At 46.8% G+C, this 16,279-nt stretch overlaps 1 protein-coding gene and 1 non-coding gene across 6 annotated transcripts; one reads left to right on the forward strand and one right to left on the reverse strand.

The window, feature by feature from the left end:
* The first annotated feature begins 20 nt into the window (after positions 1–20).
* On the forward strand, positions 21–16,276 carry invs (inversin). 5 transcript variants are annotated; one of them, XM_011605665.2, is made up of 20 exons: positions 21–173; positions 713–810; positions 4,942–5,025; positions 5,770–5,869; positions 6,373–6,539; positions 7,482–7,655; positions 8,191–8,358; positions 8,465–8,645; positions 8,795–8,904; positions 9,021–9,192; positions 9,320–9,475; positions 9,552–9,673; positions 9,937–10,044; positions 10,125–10,231; positions 10,315–10,524; positions 12,176–12,378; positions 12,475–13,009; positions 13,563–13,714; positions 14,832–14,909; positions 15,617–16,276. In XM_011605665.2, the coding sequence occupies exons 3-20, from the start codon at positions 5,020–5,022 to the stop codon at positions 15,730–15,732; spliced, it is 2,865 nt and encodes a 954-aa protein (XP_011603967.2). In that variant the 5' UTR covers positions 21–173; positions 713–810; positions 4,942–5,019; the 3' UTR covers positions 15,733–16,276. The 5 variants fall into 5 exon arrangements, with proteins under 5 accessions (XP_011603967.2, XP_011603969.2, XP_029695110.1 ...); XM_011605667.2 differs by having other exon boundaries at positions 6,376–6,539; XM_011605666.2 differs by having other exon boundaries at positions 33–173; positions 664–810.
* Positions 14,694–14,766, reverse strand: trnat-ugu (transfer RNA threonine (anticodon UGU)). Its single transcript has one exon. It is a non-coding gene; the product is annotated as a tRNA-Thr (tRNA).
* Positions 16,277–16,279: the final 3 nt, after the last annotated feature.

Raw genomic sequence — 16,279 nt, forward strand, 5'->3', positions numbered from 1 at the left:
AAACGTTTACCTTCGAATTTGTGGAAAAACTCTAAACATGGTGTCATATTGCTTCGTACATTAGTAACGGGACTTGTAGTGTTTTGTCACCCAGACTGTTGAGATTGAACGGGACAACTTGGAAGAAAGTTTTCTTATCTGAATTTTCAACTTGGAAGAAAATATTTTAAACGGTAAATATACCACCGAGACAACAACGAGCAGGTTGTACTAGGATTCTCGAGTGCTACCATTTTGTTCTTTGTTCTTCTTTCGTCAGCTGCTGCATGAATAATGTTCACAGTTTCTTCTAAACAGGAAAAGTTGCATCATCATGACTTATTCTTTAAAAGCTAATTCCGACCATTTTAAAACCTCACATTATATGACTGACACAAAGGAATACAATTCAAAACCCCTTTTAGTTGGGAAAAAAACAATGCATAATCTATTGCAATTATTGGCCATAAGCCATGCAAAATTGTGTTTACCTGTTCTTGGTTTAAATGTAGGAGAGCAGCAACCTCTCAAAGTCAACAGTTGTCACATCCACAAATATTTTGTATCAACAGTATTATTGTACTTTAAGCCGTATGTCATAAGACATATGTCACTTAAGACAGCCATATGCTCCCTGTATTCATTACAGCAAATGTGAATGCTTCTAGTTATCTGTGTAAACAGGTGGTATGGTCTCAGTATGGAGGTGATCCTCTTTTTCTGTCTCTGCAAGAGCCAGGATCACTGTAAGGGGGGGCTGAACATCCACACCCCTGAAGGATGCACTGAACTGAGACACATCTGTTAAAGTGTCCCCTTCATGCAGCAATGGTAAGAATCAATCTAACAACCATCTAAATTAAACCAAAGTGTTTAATTCCCCTAAGGAATTTAATTTCTGTAGCTATCGAGGTTTTTATTTTCTGTCCCGAGAGCCAGGACCATTGAGACCACTTGTTACAATCCTGTATGGGCTATGACAACGTAATTGTTAAGAAGATTAGGGAGAAATGTTGAATTGAATCCCAGCATTAATATTTGATGGGATAAAGCTGCCCGTAGGGGGTTCACAGTGTGTTAGGAACTCACAGATGGAGTCAGAGGAAGATCTCTCCCTCGTCACACCTGAGTATCAGTGGGTGAGAGGTGGAGGAGCCCAGATCATCTTTAAATGCTTACTGTGAACTTGTGATGCAAAATAAAGTTTAGATCATCTATTCTCACATACCAATGAAAGGATTTTTTTTTAATAAAAAAAAAAGTTACATGATCTCATTTACCTGTGACTGATTTACCTGACGGGTGAACTATTTTTCTTGGTGTTTTTTTTTTTAGCAAACAAATACATAAACAAATTCACTCATTTTGAACTCAGCAAGTTCAGTGAAAGAGCCGGATTTGGAACTGGGAGGTTACTTAGGATTCCTCTTAAAGCTTCATGTTTTTAACTATCGGGAGTGAGATAGATAGTTTCACTGCGAGGTGATCAATGCTGTGACTCATTCTTAAAATCAAATTAGAGTTCGCATCTCTTTGAAATGTAGATGCCCGCTGAAATCTAAGCTAATCAAATCGGACGTCTCCAGTTTGGCTCAGTCCTCGCTGAAACGTCCAAATTGATTTTGACGTGGTTTTGCTTGTGTGATCGGTGCCATTATTTAACTGTTAACCAGTCAACGCGTTAAAAGCAGCATGTATCCAGAAGCAGGACACACCCAGCCCCCCCTCATCCTTCCATCCATCCTCTCCCTCCCTTCTGTTTCCTCCCTCTCCTTCCATTTCGCATCGCCAGCATTGATTTCTGTGTTTGTTTTTCCAGCTGATTATGTCCCTGTACTCTAATTCGCCGATGGGCACATTGCTCTCTGCACTTTAATTGGACATTTAATTAGATCACAGTTTTAGTCCAATTAGACTCAGAGGTGTTGGGAAAAGGATGAGGAGCGGAGCAGAGGCAAACGTCCCCGAGCTGATCTCCCTCTGCCCTCTTCTTCCTCTCCGCTGTTCTTCTGTGGCTTTATTTTCCAGATGTCTTTTTCTGTCCGCCCGGCTGTCTCTCCTCCCACCTCCCTCCTAAGGGCGGCTCATTAGCGATATAATGGGATGACACAAAACACACAGCTCTCTTTACCCTCCGTGTTTGATTCGCATGCACAAGGATACAGGCAGGATTTCGGCTCTCTGCAGAATTCTGCTAGTTCTGCGCTAATTTTTCCGACTGTTTTCGCCGTCGTCTTCCTGCCAGGGCGGTGTACTGTACGCTCAAGTGATTTGAGACAAAGCCCAGGAGTTTTTAAGTGTCTCTGGTTAAGCTTTTATACGCATTTCCTTCCATTCATCAAACCCCATAAAGGTGTGTTGTAAAATATTTGGGGCATCCAGGAGTCAGAAAACAAATTGCAACAATCAAATGTTTGTTTTGAGCCCTCGTTCTGGTAGTTTATGGACCCCGTGGTGGCTGTCGGGCCACTGCGATGTCTTTATACACAAATCCCACTAGTATATTCGGCCAAAGATGATTGGTTTTTACCCTGCAGATGTTATAAATTAGAGATTACAAATAAATTTACTTCCTGTTAATTCAGGTATTCTGGCCTGTTTATCCATTCTGGGCAACAATAGAAATAAGGCAGAGCAAAATAGCACCCACGGAGAGGGACCTCTGCCAACAGCTAAATGTCCTAATCACGACCTTTGACCTGACGCCACCTGTAAACTCGAATGACTTCCCCCTAAAATTAAAACGGAAAATAAACCGTGCACGGTGGCTGTGCAGCAGCGCACGGCCTCACGCCGGCCTCTGCCGCTGCTTCCATTGAGACTTCTGCGGACCTCATTAACAGCAGCGTCTGCTCACACGTCCGTCCGACGCCGCCTTCCTCTGCACCTCCACCTCCCCGACGCTTTGGCCCTCTTCCACCATTTGTTGGCACAGTCCTCACAAGGAGCCGGAGCGTAAACAACGGCGTGCCCCAGTGGGCGAAAACACATGGGCAAATGTAAAAACATGCAAACACCTACAGTCAGATGCACGCAACGAGCACACACACTCACACACTCTCACACACACACACACACACACACACAAGTCCTCAGAGGACAAAGGTAAATCTCGGCGCCCCTCGAGCAGCCACACGCCACTTACTGCCTCCCCCCTACTCTCCCCCCTCAGGAGACCGGTGGAGAATCAGCCACTCCTGTTTCGCGTTCACATACACACTCGTGCGCGTTCCGGTTCAAGCTAGTCCATCTGTGTGTGCCCCAGCTAAATGTGTAGATACTGTGAATATAGTATGTGCATATATAGACGCCGATGTGTGGTTGAACGACAGGCAGCAGGCAGCGGTTGGTTCAGCCAAAGGCGTCACTAGCTGACCCCCGTGGCTATAAGATTGACAGCTGTGGTCCCACCAAATTGCATTACTCTCCCAGGTGATTGGCTCACACCCCCGGGGCTCATTTGTCTGGATGTATTGCGGTAATGATGTAAATTAGCCCATCTAAACGTCAGTCAACCTTCTCCCCCCATGCTGATTGGCCCTGCTGTGCCCAAGGACTCAGCCCCCAGCTGAGGTAGAAGACTCATTGGTCTTCAGGGAATCAGGAAGTCCCCCAGAAATTGAGCTTTTTGCGGATTGGGCGTCCCTGTAGGCTGATATTATCACCCTTCTTATCTCCTTACCTGTCAGTCAAAACCCAAGAACTGCTCCCCGCAGCCTTCATCTGCTGTTTAGAACTTAGATATCCTGGTACTCACACACACACACACACACACACACACTCACACACAGGAAGAGAGGGAAACGTACATGACAAAACCACCTGTGATAGGTAAAGAATACTCTTCATTGTGCGAAAGTGTGTGTTATTACAATTGAAACAAAGACCACAGGCTTGGCTCTGGCTCCCCTCCTGTTTACCCAGCATGCTCCAGCTATGGCGGCTATGAAAAGCAGACACTTTCATAGTGACAAACAGCTAGAATAAGTTGTGGATAAACACTCGCGCGCACGCAGATGCGGGTGCAGCACTCCTGTCGTGTTGTTAAAAGGTTTTTTTTAGAAGTGTTTTAGCCATTCTTTGTTAAACTGCGGTTGCAGGAAACAAAATATGAATAAAAACCAAATAATATCAGCATGAATCAATGCTTTTACACTTGGTTTGGCCCTCCGTCTCTGATCAATACCTGTACTCTGAGCCATTGTCTTCGTATTAGCCGGTGGAGCGCTCCCTGAGGAACTCGTATGAATAGCTAAATGAGACCACTCCAACCTCTCAACGGGACCCGGTGTTGTTTTTACACCCTTCTTTGTTCGCTTACAGTCGCGCCTCCTCAAAATCCTTTTTAAGCCCAACGTGGATGCACCGCCGGTGTTTACCAAACCCTTCAATCCCCAAGCGCTAATTGCCCGCTCCCGATGATCTGAAAGTTCTTCACAAAGATTCGCGTATCGACTCGTGTCCCCTCGTGTCAGTGTTTGGCCAAATTGTGGTTTCCTGCTCCCCCCCCCCCACCACCCCACCCCACGCCATCTAAGATTATTCATGAATCAATTCAGTTTTTATTAAAGTAGCTAGGGGGTCGTATTGACTCCAGAAATTTGGAAAAATAAAGCAACAAAGCAAGTCAACAAAGGTAAAAGGAAAGTTTGGAACGACCTGCTGCTACCAGCACGTGTATCTATGTGTCTGACAGTAATCTTTGTAAATTAGGGATGTTTTTGTGACGAAGGTTTGGCGAAGCCCCTGTAAAAACTCGCATAAAATAACTTCCCATAACGAGGCACATGTGCCGATCACAGACACCGGCACGCTCACACGCACAGGTTTTCCCCTCTTATCCGCCTTCACACGCACACTTTTACCTGCTTTATAGCGAGTGTATTAACTAACCCGGATTAACTACTTGGCTTAGCGTGGGAAAGCAGAGAGCATAATGGGTAATTGCCAAACTGCACGCAGTGTTTGCAGGAGCGCACTTTATGAGGTGGTGGGAGCGAGAGGAGACGACTTTAGATCCAAGATGTCTTCACTGGAAAAATGAAAGTATGAAAAATCTGCCCTTCTGAAACTTTACTGGCATTTCTCCTTGCATTGTATAAATGTCTTCACACACACACACACACACACACACACACACACACACACACACACACACACACATACTTGTTTGTAGGGGAGAAAGAGAGATCTCTTTGTGACAGTTAATGAAAATGTCTCAGAGAAATCTCAGATTGTGAGTTTGTGCCTCCAGCATTTATGTGTTTAGGGGCAATAATTGATTTCTGTGTTGAGCCCCGCAGGGCTTGTCCCACATCTCCAACCCCCCTGCACACACACTCACACACACACCGACATAAACACACAGCTAGGTGTACACTGCAGTATTAATGAGACATGAATAAGACATGAAGAGAGACCCCCCTCTTACACTCTCATACAGGGTCCCCCTCTCTCCCCAGCTGCTTCCTGTCTGCAGATTACCCAGCTTTCACTGGGCTCTGGTTAAGTGGGGCCAGGAAGAGATTTAACTCCCTCAGCAGGAGCAGACTTACACACCCGCGCACAAACCCACAGTCACAAACTCACACACTCACTCTGCGCTGTCAGAAAGCTTCAAATAAAAGCCGTGTCTTTATTTTGCTTTGTGGATGGCTCCTCAAAGAGTTTTGTTTCATACTTTTGGATAATTTATGAAAGGGAACAAATCTATGAGGGCTTGGTTATCATATTAAGACCGTATTTAAGTAGTCACAGGTAAGAGTAAGATTATTGGTGCCTAATTTTCAGGCCTCAGCGATGTCCAGCCCAGGCCCCTCATCCCTGGGCTCGCAGGTTCATGCTGCAGCAGTGAATGGAGACAGAAGCACCCTCCTGAAGCTCATCACAGGTATCAACACGCACAGTTCATCCTCCACACACAGGTCACCTCACACATCGTTGGAGGCCTGGATAACTGGCAGCACGCGGCCAGATTGAAATACTCTTTCCACCCCCCGACCTTTTATAAAAAGGTTTAGCTGACAATAGTTCTGCATTCAAGCTGCAGCCGAGCGGGTACGACTGGAGCTGGGATCAGTCTCCTCGAGGGCGTTCCCCATCGCGTGGAAGAGCGCGAAATACCACATTTACAGGCGATTGTTTCGCTCCTGCGTAGATATAGACGACTGGAAAACGTGTCATCTGCCTTAAATGATGAGTAGAAATCCATATAGAGTTAGTGCTGTCTGTTTTATCTATTTTTTAGAATTCAAATATCAAGCCACAAATAATTTTATGCTTTTGCTCAGTTTTGTTTATTGTTTCTCCTCTGTGTGTGTGTGTGTGTGTGTGTGTGTGTGTGTGTGTGTGTGTGTGTGTGTGTGTGTGTGTGTGTGTGTGTGTGTGTGACAGCAGAGCCATCGCTGCGGGACCATGAGGACCAGTTTGGCCGGACCCCTTTGATGTACTGCGTGCTGGCTGATCGCCTGGACTGTGCCGAGATTCTGCTAAAGGCTGGAGCCTCCGTCAACAAGACCGACCACAGTCAGCGCGCCGCTCTTCACCTCGCAGCACAGAAGGTTTTTGTCCGTGACTCATGTCATTAAAATTTGTGATATGAAATTGATATGGACAGTGTAAAATGATGGATTAATTTAGTTGAAATTAATTTAGTTGAAATTCATATATATATATATACATATATATATATTTTTTTTTAAGTGCTTCATTTAGGCTGAGATGGAAAGTTTGACTGTTTATAAGCTCCAGTGGGAATCGAGTGCCCCCTGGTGGTTATATTTATGACTTCCCTGTGTTATAGCTCTAATTATTTGTATGGGGAGAACATTTTGCCAAAAATTTAAAAAAGACTTCCCAGTTTAGCTATAAATAAAAAATAAATTCAGAAAGTAAGATATTTCTTTGTGGATGTGTGTATTTGTGTACGTGCACGTGATGTGCGAGAGAGGGTTAGGGATGCTCGTAGTGCAGGTGATGGGAGGCCCTGTCTCTTTGACATCTGATCAATAAATGGCCGAGACAGGGAGAGAGGCCAGGGATTACTGATCTAATTGGACTGAGAATAGGGAGGACACTTACACACACATGCACACACACACACAGGCAGAGTCTAGATGCATGCTCACACATAAGATAGATCTGTCAGGATGTGTCTTTGTAGTCGCAGGAGGGCAAATATACAGAACACACATGTATTTGGGCATGGCCGCCGTTGAAATAGGGCTGCAGCTCAGATTTGCTTGTGCTGTGGGAGGCTGTGAAATGCCTGATGATGATGCTGATGACGGCAGTGATGGAGGGGTGACAGAGAAGGCGTGTTGACTGGTCAACAGCTCATCCTCATCACAGTGAAGAGACGGCAGCAAAGATAGATGTCCCGCAGCTTAAATCAGACTCAAAGCTTGCCACTATGTCTGTGTGTGTGTGTGTGTGTGTGTGTGTGATTCATTATTAATAATTAAGGGAAGTGCAGATCGTATCACTGCTGTTGAACGTTGCAGGGCAACATCCGTTTCTTGAAACTGCTGCTATCCAGGCGAGCGAACTGGCTGCAGAAGGACTTAGAGGAGATGACCCCGCTCCATCTTGCCACCCGCCATCCCTCCCCTAAAGCCCTCGCCCTCCTCCTTAAACACATCGGTCCTGGAGAGGTTGACACGCAAGACAAGAACAAGGTTTGAGGCTTTGGGCGCTCTCACGTTCTGTATCTTCCCCACTAAACCACAAACGCAGTCTGTTCTATCTGCCGGAGCCCAGGCGTAGCAGATAAGAGGAAATACTGCTTCAATCATGCAACATGCATCGTCGCTGCACTCGATGGCTTTCAAGGCGGGATTTTCAGCCTACGTTTTGTGGCGACGTTGTGTCGGTCATGTGAAAAGTACATTCTCTTTGTGGTTTGACATGTCAGGACAGAAATAAAGAAGTCATAAATCATCTGCTAAGCACATCTGCAGCCTGTACAACTGTGGCTAAATGCATTAACTGAGTCACAGAAGTAACGCAGTCATATGTAAGGTTGAGTGGGATATTTCATTTTCACACATCGGTTCTCTATTTTCCTTTTTCCTCACCCGCGTAGAAATTTTACTCCTGTTTTGTCGTAGTCGTTTTAAAATGTCGACGCACGCTTCAGCTCGGTGGATTTAACCAGTGTAATTATGATATTTTACGACCTTCTCCATCCCTCTGCATCTTCTCCCTTGGCAGCAAACTGCTCTGCACTGGTCGGCATTTTATAACCGGCCGGAGCACGTACGCCTTCTGATTAAACACGACTCCAATATCGGCATTCCTGACAGCGAGGGGAAGATCCCTCTGCACTGGGCCGCACACAGTCAGGAGGCCAGCGCGACACAGACTGTCCGCTGTATCCTGGTACGCACACACACACACACTCATAGTGAGGAAAGAAATTCCCCCAATGGCAATAGAATTTAATAGAAACACCCACTTGTGTGTGTGTGTGTGTGTGCGTGTGCAGGAGGCAGCTCCCACCGAGTCGTTGTTGAACTGGCAGGATTATGAGGGACGAACGCCTCTGCACTTCGCTGTTGCCGACGGTAACGAGGCGGTGGTGAAGGTGCTGACGTCTTACCAAGGCTGTAACGTGACGGCGTACGATAACCTCTTCAGAACGCCGCTGCACTGGGCAGCACTGCTGGGTGAGAGAAACGCTGACTCAGCACAGTTAGAATTCAAATAAAACAGGCCCAACCAGCATATCGGGGCTTACGGCACCACTTTAGGACACCTCCAACCCTTCTGTTATCCTTTCTAGCGTGACGTCTCGCTAAATGAATGCGTTTTTCAGGCCACGCTCAGATTGTTCACCTGCTCCTGGAGAGAAACACGTCAGGCACTATTCCCTCAGACAGCCAGGGTGCAACACCTCTGCACTACGGCGCTCAGAGCAACAATGCGGTGAGTCCCTCCAGCTTGAGTTGGGTAAAACTGGGACCTTAAACCTTTTACCTCACCCATTGGACCATTTTTATGAGCCTTGTGATCTAAAGAAGAACTGGCTTTCCTTGTTGAAGGAGACAGTTGGGGTGTTCCTGTCCCACCCGTCCGTGAAGGATGAGCCTGATTTGGAAGGGAGGACGGCCTTCATGTGGGCTGCGGGAAAAGGTAGTGATGAGGTCATCCGCACCATGTTGGGCCTCACCCCTCAAATTGACATCAACATGGCCGACAAGTACGGAGGCACCGGTGAGGAGCACAGCTGTTTGAACCTGAATGCTGGTCCTGGGATTTGGACGCCTTGGACCAAAATGTTTCCACCATTTTCCACATGATTCCGGTTTGTTCCTTGAGTGTTGACGCGTGTTCCCCGCAGCGCTTCACGCAGCATCCTTGTCGGGCCACGTGAGCACAGTGAAGCTGCTGCTTGAGAGGGGAGCCATGGTCGACTACCTGGATGTGATGAAGCACACGCCGCTGTTCCGTGCCTGTGAGATGGGGCAAAGAGACGTCATACTCACCCTCATTAAAGGTGAATGCAGCCTCGCCTGCCGTCTGGGTCACATGGATAAACACCCACGCTGAACGGGAAATGAAATGAATTACAGGTGGGGCACAGGTGGATTTGGTGGATGTTGACGGCCACACCGCTCTGCACTGGGCAGCACTGGGGGGCAATGCTGAGGTCTGCCAGATTCTAATGGAGAACGGGATAAGTCCCAATGTGCAGGTGTGGATTCATAAACTCACATCTGTTACTACTGTGCTGTGTGTCTCTTACACAATAGCATTAATAATTACGCCGTATCATCAGGCTATATTAGTTTTGTTAACTCACTAATACTCTTTTTTATATGTTAATTACTGGAATGATGGAATACTGTGTTCTATACTGTGTAAACCTCCCACTCCGCTGTATTAGACATTAAATCTGGTAAAATAAGAATAGATCCCAAGCTGTTAAAAGGTTTTAAAGCTCTGGTCGCTGTGCAGGACCAGGCGGGGCGGACTCCTCTACAGTGTGCTGCTTATGGCGGCTACATCACCTGCATGGCTGTTCTGATGGAGAACAATGCTGATCCAAACATACAGGACAAGGAGGTAAAAGCCTACACAAATGCGCCCACACGGCGGTCACCGGAGAGGTTTTGAGCAGGTAATCTCGTCTGGTTTGTACGCAGGGGCGAACCGCTCTCCACTGGTCATGTAACAATGGCTACCTGGATGCTGTCAAACTGCTGCTGGGCTACAATGCCTTCCCCAATCACATGGAGCACACAGAAGAGAGGTGAGGAGCCAGCCGCAAGGGGAAAGCGGAGCTGAAAGTAAAAGTGGGCAAACAGAGGGATAAATGGAATTCCTGTCGCGCAGGTACACGCCTCTGGACTACGCTCTCCTGGGGGGCCACAGCGAAGTGACTCAGTTCATGCTGGAGCACGGCGCTTTGTCCATAGCGGCCATCCAGGACATCGCCGCCGCCTCCATACAGGCCGTGTATAAGGGCTACACGGTCCGCAAAGCTTTCAGGGAGAGAAAGCAGCTCCTCATGAGACATGAGCAGCTGCGCAAGGATGCGGCCAAGTGAGACATGAGCACGTTTTAGTGTGCCTGTAGAATATGAAACCTCAAAACCTGAGTATTTAGTTTTTATGTCTTTTTTAAATGATCACCTCTCTCTCATGTCTCTTTCTCACTCACCTCTTGCTTATCCATCTGTCTTCCTCTTCTTACCCATATTAGAACAGTCACACTCTCTCCATATCTATCTTTCTCTCTGTCATCCCTGCACACAGATATGTCTTCATCCTGTCTCTCCTCTGGTTTATTCTGCTTTTACTATTTGCTCATCATTCCATGTGAGAAAGCCCTACACGTTAAGGCCCAACAGCACCACCTACTGGTTCAAAGAGAACTGCAGTTGAAATCACCACTGGCGCAATATGTCTAAAGAGAATTATAGTCCATAATCTGCCACCTCAACCAGAAATTCTTCGACGGAGGCTTACCCTGAACCATTGGTCCTTTGAGCCAGATTGAGTGCAACGTAAGATGATCGTGGACAGTGCAGCATCACCGGAGTCGTCCACAGAGAGAACAAAACTTAACTTCTTACCTGTTGGTATTGGATTCCAGCTCCCTGCTGCAACTGCTAGTTTTCCCACTCTAGCAGCCACCACAGCAGCTTATCCAGCTGGAATTCATACACCCATAGCAAATGCTATAGACGGTCAAGGTTCTCCTCCATAAGAGCAACCAGAAGGTGGAGGATTATGCCATACTTGATGATGGCTCAGAAAGGACAGCTCAGCCCTGTCTGCCATCCAGAGGCTGTACCCCTGCAGACTGGGCACCAAAGCGCAGTCAACTCAATGGTCCATCAGTCTTCCTGGGGGTATTATCACCAATACCACCAAGAAGCACCTGAGCTCCTTTACTCCCAGTCGAGTCTGACATGCCCCAGCTAATTACCCCAGTCCAACCATGCCAGACCACCAGGCAGACCCATTGCTATTTGCACTCAGCTGGGCTGGTTGCTTCCTGTCCCTCACCTGGAGCCAGCGATGCCTGACTTTAAGCAGAATACCTTGAGGAACATCTGTAAAGCCTTAGCGAGCCAGTATTATCTACTGGCCTTTATCATTCCCTTTACAGCCAGGGCTATTGTCCTCACCCAGAGTATCTAGAAGCAAGACATTGGATGGGATGGCCAAATGGATCCCCAGTTTCTGAGAGCAGTGGACAGCTTGGGTGAATGAGCTCCCTGATGTCAGTCAGTCCAAAGTCCCATGGGCCTATAAACCTCTATATGTAGACAAGCCTAACACGTCCAGGGAGCTTAACATCTTCTGCCACACATCAGAGAAAACGTATGGTTCCCTGGACTACCTACAGTTGCTGATCAAGGTCACGTCTGCCCCTCCTTCATGCTAGCCAGGCCATACCAACCCAGCAGACATTCCTCTGGTTCTCCAGGAATATAAATAAATCCGAGGTAGCAAGCTGGAGATACCTGGACTACACAAGCAATAACGCCTTCAAACGTTCTGTCTTCCATGACCCTATTGCCAAATTCATTGTCTCATTGTCTCACCTTTTCTCTGGATTTTACTTTCCCCTAAATATTTCTCCACTTCCACTTCAGGTAGCTCTCAACTAAATGTATTCTTTATGATATGGTCAGGGTCTTAGTGCGTTCTTTATTGAACACTATCTTCTTATTTTATGTTTTCAGGAAACGAGAAGAAGAGCAGCGGAGGAGAGAAGCAGTGCACCACATCACTGTAGACAGACAGAGTTTCACTCTAAAGAGAACAGAGCAGAAAACTGACTCCTTAGTTGATGTCATAGAGAACTTAACGATGAAGGATTCCATGGTGGAGACTAAGAAATCATCCAAAGCAGAACACACTACAAACAAAGCAGAGAGACCAAAAGGTAGAAACTTGTTCTAGATGTGACGATGGACCTTACATTGTTTAGGGTTCCTGTTTGTGACGGCAGTTTCTTTAATGTTTCATTTGTATTTCTCAGATAAAAGCAGATCCTCCAGAAGAACCAAAGCAGCGGAAGCACGTGATGATGCCGATACTTCAAGCTGTCAGCGCTGTGTGACCAGCGACCCATCCCCCGGGGCCTCCAAATCCACCAGGTTAAAGGAACGTCTCGCCCTCTCTGGCTGCAGCCAGCCTCACGGCCTCAAGCCCAGACCGCCCTCCATGCCCAGAGTCAGGGACCAGCTTTCCCCACCTTCCCGCACCCTTTCCCCCGGCAGCTACACGGCTTATCAGAATGACAGTATTCCCAGAGAACGGATCCCTGTGAAAAAAAGGGACATTGCTGTCGCTGCAGGCAGGACTAACGCCCCCCTCTCATCACAGAAGCACCAAAACCAAAAGGACCATACTTCAAAAGCTGTACCTGCTAAAGATGACGTAGACAGAAGCGTCTCGTCTTCGGACCACAGAGGTGTCGGAAAGGCCCAGCGCGTCTTCACGAACGTGCACTGTAAAAAGGAATCCGTGATGAGAAACGAGGCAGCGCGCATCATTCAGCGCGCCTGGCGAAGGTGAGCTATGCATGCCTGCATTTGCACCTGCAGGGGCTCCCAGGAGTCAGGGTTTCTCTGACTGGGGGAGAGGAGCAATGCCATGTGGTGCCCATGTGTGCTCGCTCTCACACGCCGACCTTCATCTCTCCTCAAAGGCCCCTGAAAAATTTGGTCTGGTTGCCATCAACACTCGCGCTGAGGAGATGGTGAGACGCAGGCAGGGGACGGGGGGGTGTATTTTATACCTTTCCTCCTGGTTTAACAAGAGGCCAAAAGTTGAGACTCTGCCGCTTTAATGGCTACCAGCAGCTTGTGTTTGGTTTTCTTTTACTTTCACAGCCGCCGCGTCTCTCTTAGAAGCTGCCAGTCCCCTGCAGGCGGCCTTCTGTTTCCACGCAGCCTCACAATTATTTTCCGAATGTGCCGCTTATTAACTGTTTACTGTTTACCCCCACTCTCTATTAGTTTGAGGAGCAGCCAGCAAACCCCTTTGAAAAGCGGCTGACATTTTCTTCTATTTAAAATTGAGTGGCATGCATCTGTAACTGCTGGCACTGATGTGTGTCCGCAGGTTCTGCGCACTCAGGCCGGGAAAAGTCAACTCTTGCGAAGAGGCAGAGTTAAGGGAGCCAAAGCAGCTGCCGAAAAGGAAGAAGATGGAAATCCGACCACAGCTACCCAAACCGTCAGTGCGTAAGAGCTCGGCACTACAAAATATCTATGGTGAGACCTTTCGTGTAATGAAAATCATTTTTATATGCTGGATATCACACAAAAAAGCGGTAGTCTATTAAATAGTATAGCCTTTAATAAAGGGTAAAGAGTATGGGTGGTGTAATACTGCTGCAGCTTCCGTGTGGCTCTACGCTACAGAAGAGGCTTTGAAAGATGCTCCTTTGGTCTTCTGAGATCATTAGATAGTCTCATTAATGATATTTTATAACTTCTAAATCAGTTAAATCACTGCATATATGTAACATATAACAGTGTGTATTTCCATTGATATACTCGTGTAGAACATTGTGTAAGTGAGTCTGGAGCCGGGAGATTGCTGGGTGACGCGTTAGGACTGTATCATCCAGACTGGATGTGTGGAAACCTCTGGTATTGTTTCACTCCTCAGACAGGCCTGACCTTCATCACACATCACCAGGTGATGATGGGTGAATGGGCAGAAACCTCGCTGTGCCAAAACATACAAGCACGTACGCCGTCTCTGCTCACAGACAAACTCCTCACTCCATCCTCAGCTTGTGACGTGGTTCCCCACTTCCCCTTCCCACCTTCCCTACCACCCCCGTCCTCTCCTTCCCGCTCCCTGACAGTCCTGGCACCGTGAAAAGTTCAGAGCTGTCACGGGGAATGTCAGACGACTACGTAAAGCAATCAGCTAAACACACACACTGATATGGTGCCACACACACATCTGTGCGACTCATCCGTTGCCGTCTTTTTTTTTCTGGAAAGCTGTGAGACATTTGACATAACTCTGGACCCTGTCTCACACCTTTTGTCATAATTTAATATGATCAGAATTGAAATTATTTAAATCTATAGCAACACGCAAACTGTATTGAATACATTACAGACACAATGCTTCTAACGCAGTTTTTCCATTGTCACAAATTATTTTTGATTCAAAGTTGAAACTTAAAGAAAGGGCAGCTATTTTAACCCATCAGCGGAGAAAAAAAAAAAAGGAAGGCCCTAGTGAGGATCGAACTCACGACCCCTGGTTTACAAGACCAGTGCTCTAACCACTGAGCTATAGAGCCGCGAGGCCCGCAAGTTAAGTTAGACTTTATAATCATACTTTAATCCTGAATAATTTTTCATTCAGGTACATCTTTGGCCAAAAAAGGACGTTCACTTCCGCCCCAGGTGCTCCAGGACACGCCGCTGCGCACGCAGAGCCAATGTAAGCGCTGCACTGTCATGCACGTATATGCATTACATACACAGTAGGCCCAATGCGCGAACGTTTCAGACAAGTATGGAAAAATGCTTCTTCTGGGTACAGTTGCACGCAGTTGTTTTTTTTTTTAAAGAACTCGGCTGGAAGGTCGTTCCATCCATTCGTATGCATCACTGTTGCCTGCAGACACTCGTTACTGCTCCGCTCTCCAGCCCTTCGGCTTCAGCCCAATATTTCAGAGTTTTGACTCGGATGTCCAGAGTACCTGCTGCCACTTTTCTGCGCCTCACTTAGATGTTTTTGTGCATGGTTGAGTCGCGTGGCCTCGTTTCCATGTCGGAGGCATGGCTTTTTGGCTGCAGGTCTTCCACGAAGACCGCTTATGGCCGGACGTCTCCAGACAGTAGAAGGGTGTACCTGGGTCCCACTGGTGTCCACCAGTTCAGTTGGTGGCACTGCTGGACATATTGCAATCCTCAACATTCCTAACCCCCCCAAGCGTTACTAAATGAATCAAAGCTGGTTTGAAGGCAAAGAGTAACATCCAATATTGATGTGATTTATATTTTGTTCACTCACTTTGCATTTGGTAAATTGATTTTTTTTTTTTTAAATCATTCGCTATATAGTTGAAAATATTCTTAGTTTACACCTTTTCCACACCTGCCTGAACTGTGTGTATTTTATACACATATATTTATTTTTTACAGTGAGTGGTCTCAACTGTGTGCCCCTGACTGATGCTGTCAATAAAGCCAAGCTGTACTCTTACCACCTGAGACCACACAGTGCTGGACAGGGGACTGCTGGACGGGGAAAACATTGAACCCACCCCCCCTCACACACACCCACACACACACTACGTACTCCGATGTTTTCTCAGTTGGCAGATTCTTTTGCGTCTTTTGAATAACTGCACATATTGTTAGTTCACTGTGTCAGTCTTACAAATATTACCACATGTGACATCACAGCAGTGACCTCACAGGGTGGGGTTAAGTCTGCAGGAACAGTGTGTGTGAAAGATAACCTTTCATCCTTTGTAGGGGGAAAAAAACAACCCCCCCCCCCCCCCACACACACACACACACACACACACACACAACTTCTCCGTAGCTCTTGCACACACTGAGATAACCTTTCCTCCTGTTGTGGAGATTGAGGCAGTCTATCAACAGCTGGTCATACAGACAGCCCACCTGCAGACACACACACACACACACACACACACACACACAGACTCTGAATCTCTGCAACATTACTCTATACAGTTGTCGGTACTTAATATATCTGGCACATTGACCTGTGTCATTTTAAAAATGTATCTTGTGTATTGTATTATGCAAAGAATAAACTAAAGTTCACACTAATGT

The sequence above is a fragment of the Takifugu rubripes genome, chromosome 7 (assembly GCF_901000725.2).
Source record: "Takifugu rubripes chromosome 7, fTakRub1.2, whole genome shotgun sequence".
Taxonomy (NCBI): domain Eukaryota; kingdom Metazoa; phylum Chordata; class Actinopteri; order Tetraodontiformes; family Tetraodontidae; genus Takifugu; species Takifugu rubripes.

What these genes read in the sequence shown, in the direction of transcription:
- invs (XM_011605665.2), top strand. An exon ending in CAAACATACAGGACAAGGAG is followed by an intron (nt 10,045 to 10,124) that starts GTAAAAGCCTAC and finishes GTTTGTACGCAG; the next exon opens with GGGCGAACCGCTCTCCACTG. An exon ending in ATGGAGCACACAGAAGAGAG is followed by an intron (nt 10,232 to 10,314) that starts GTGAGGAGCCAG and finishes CCTGTCGCGCAG; the next exon opens with GTACACGCCTCTGGACTACG.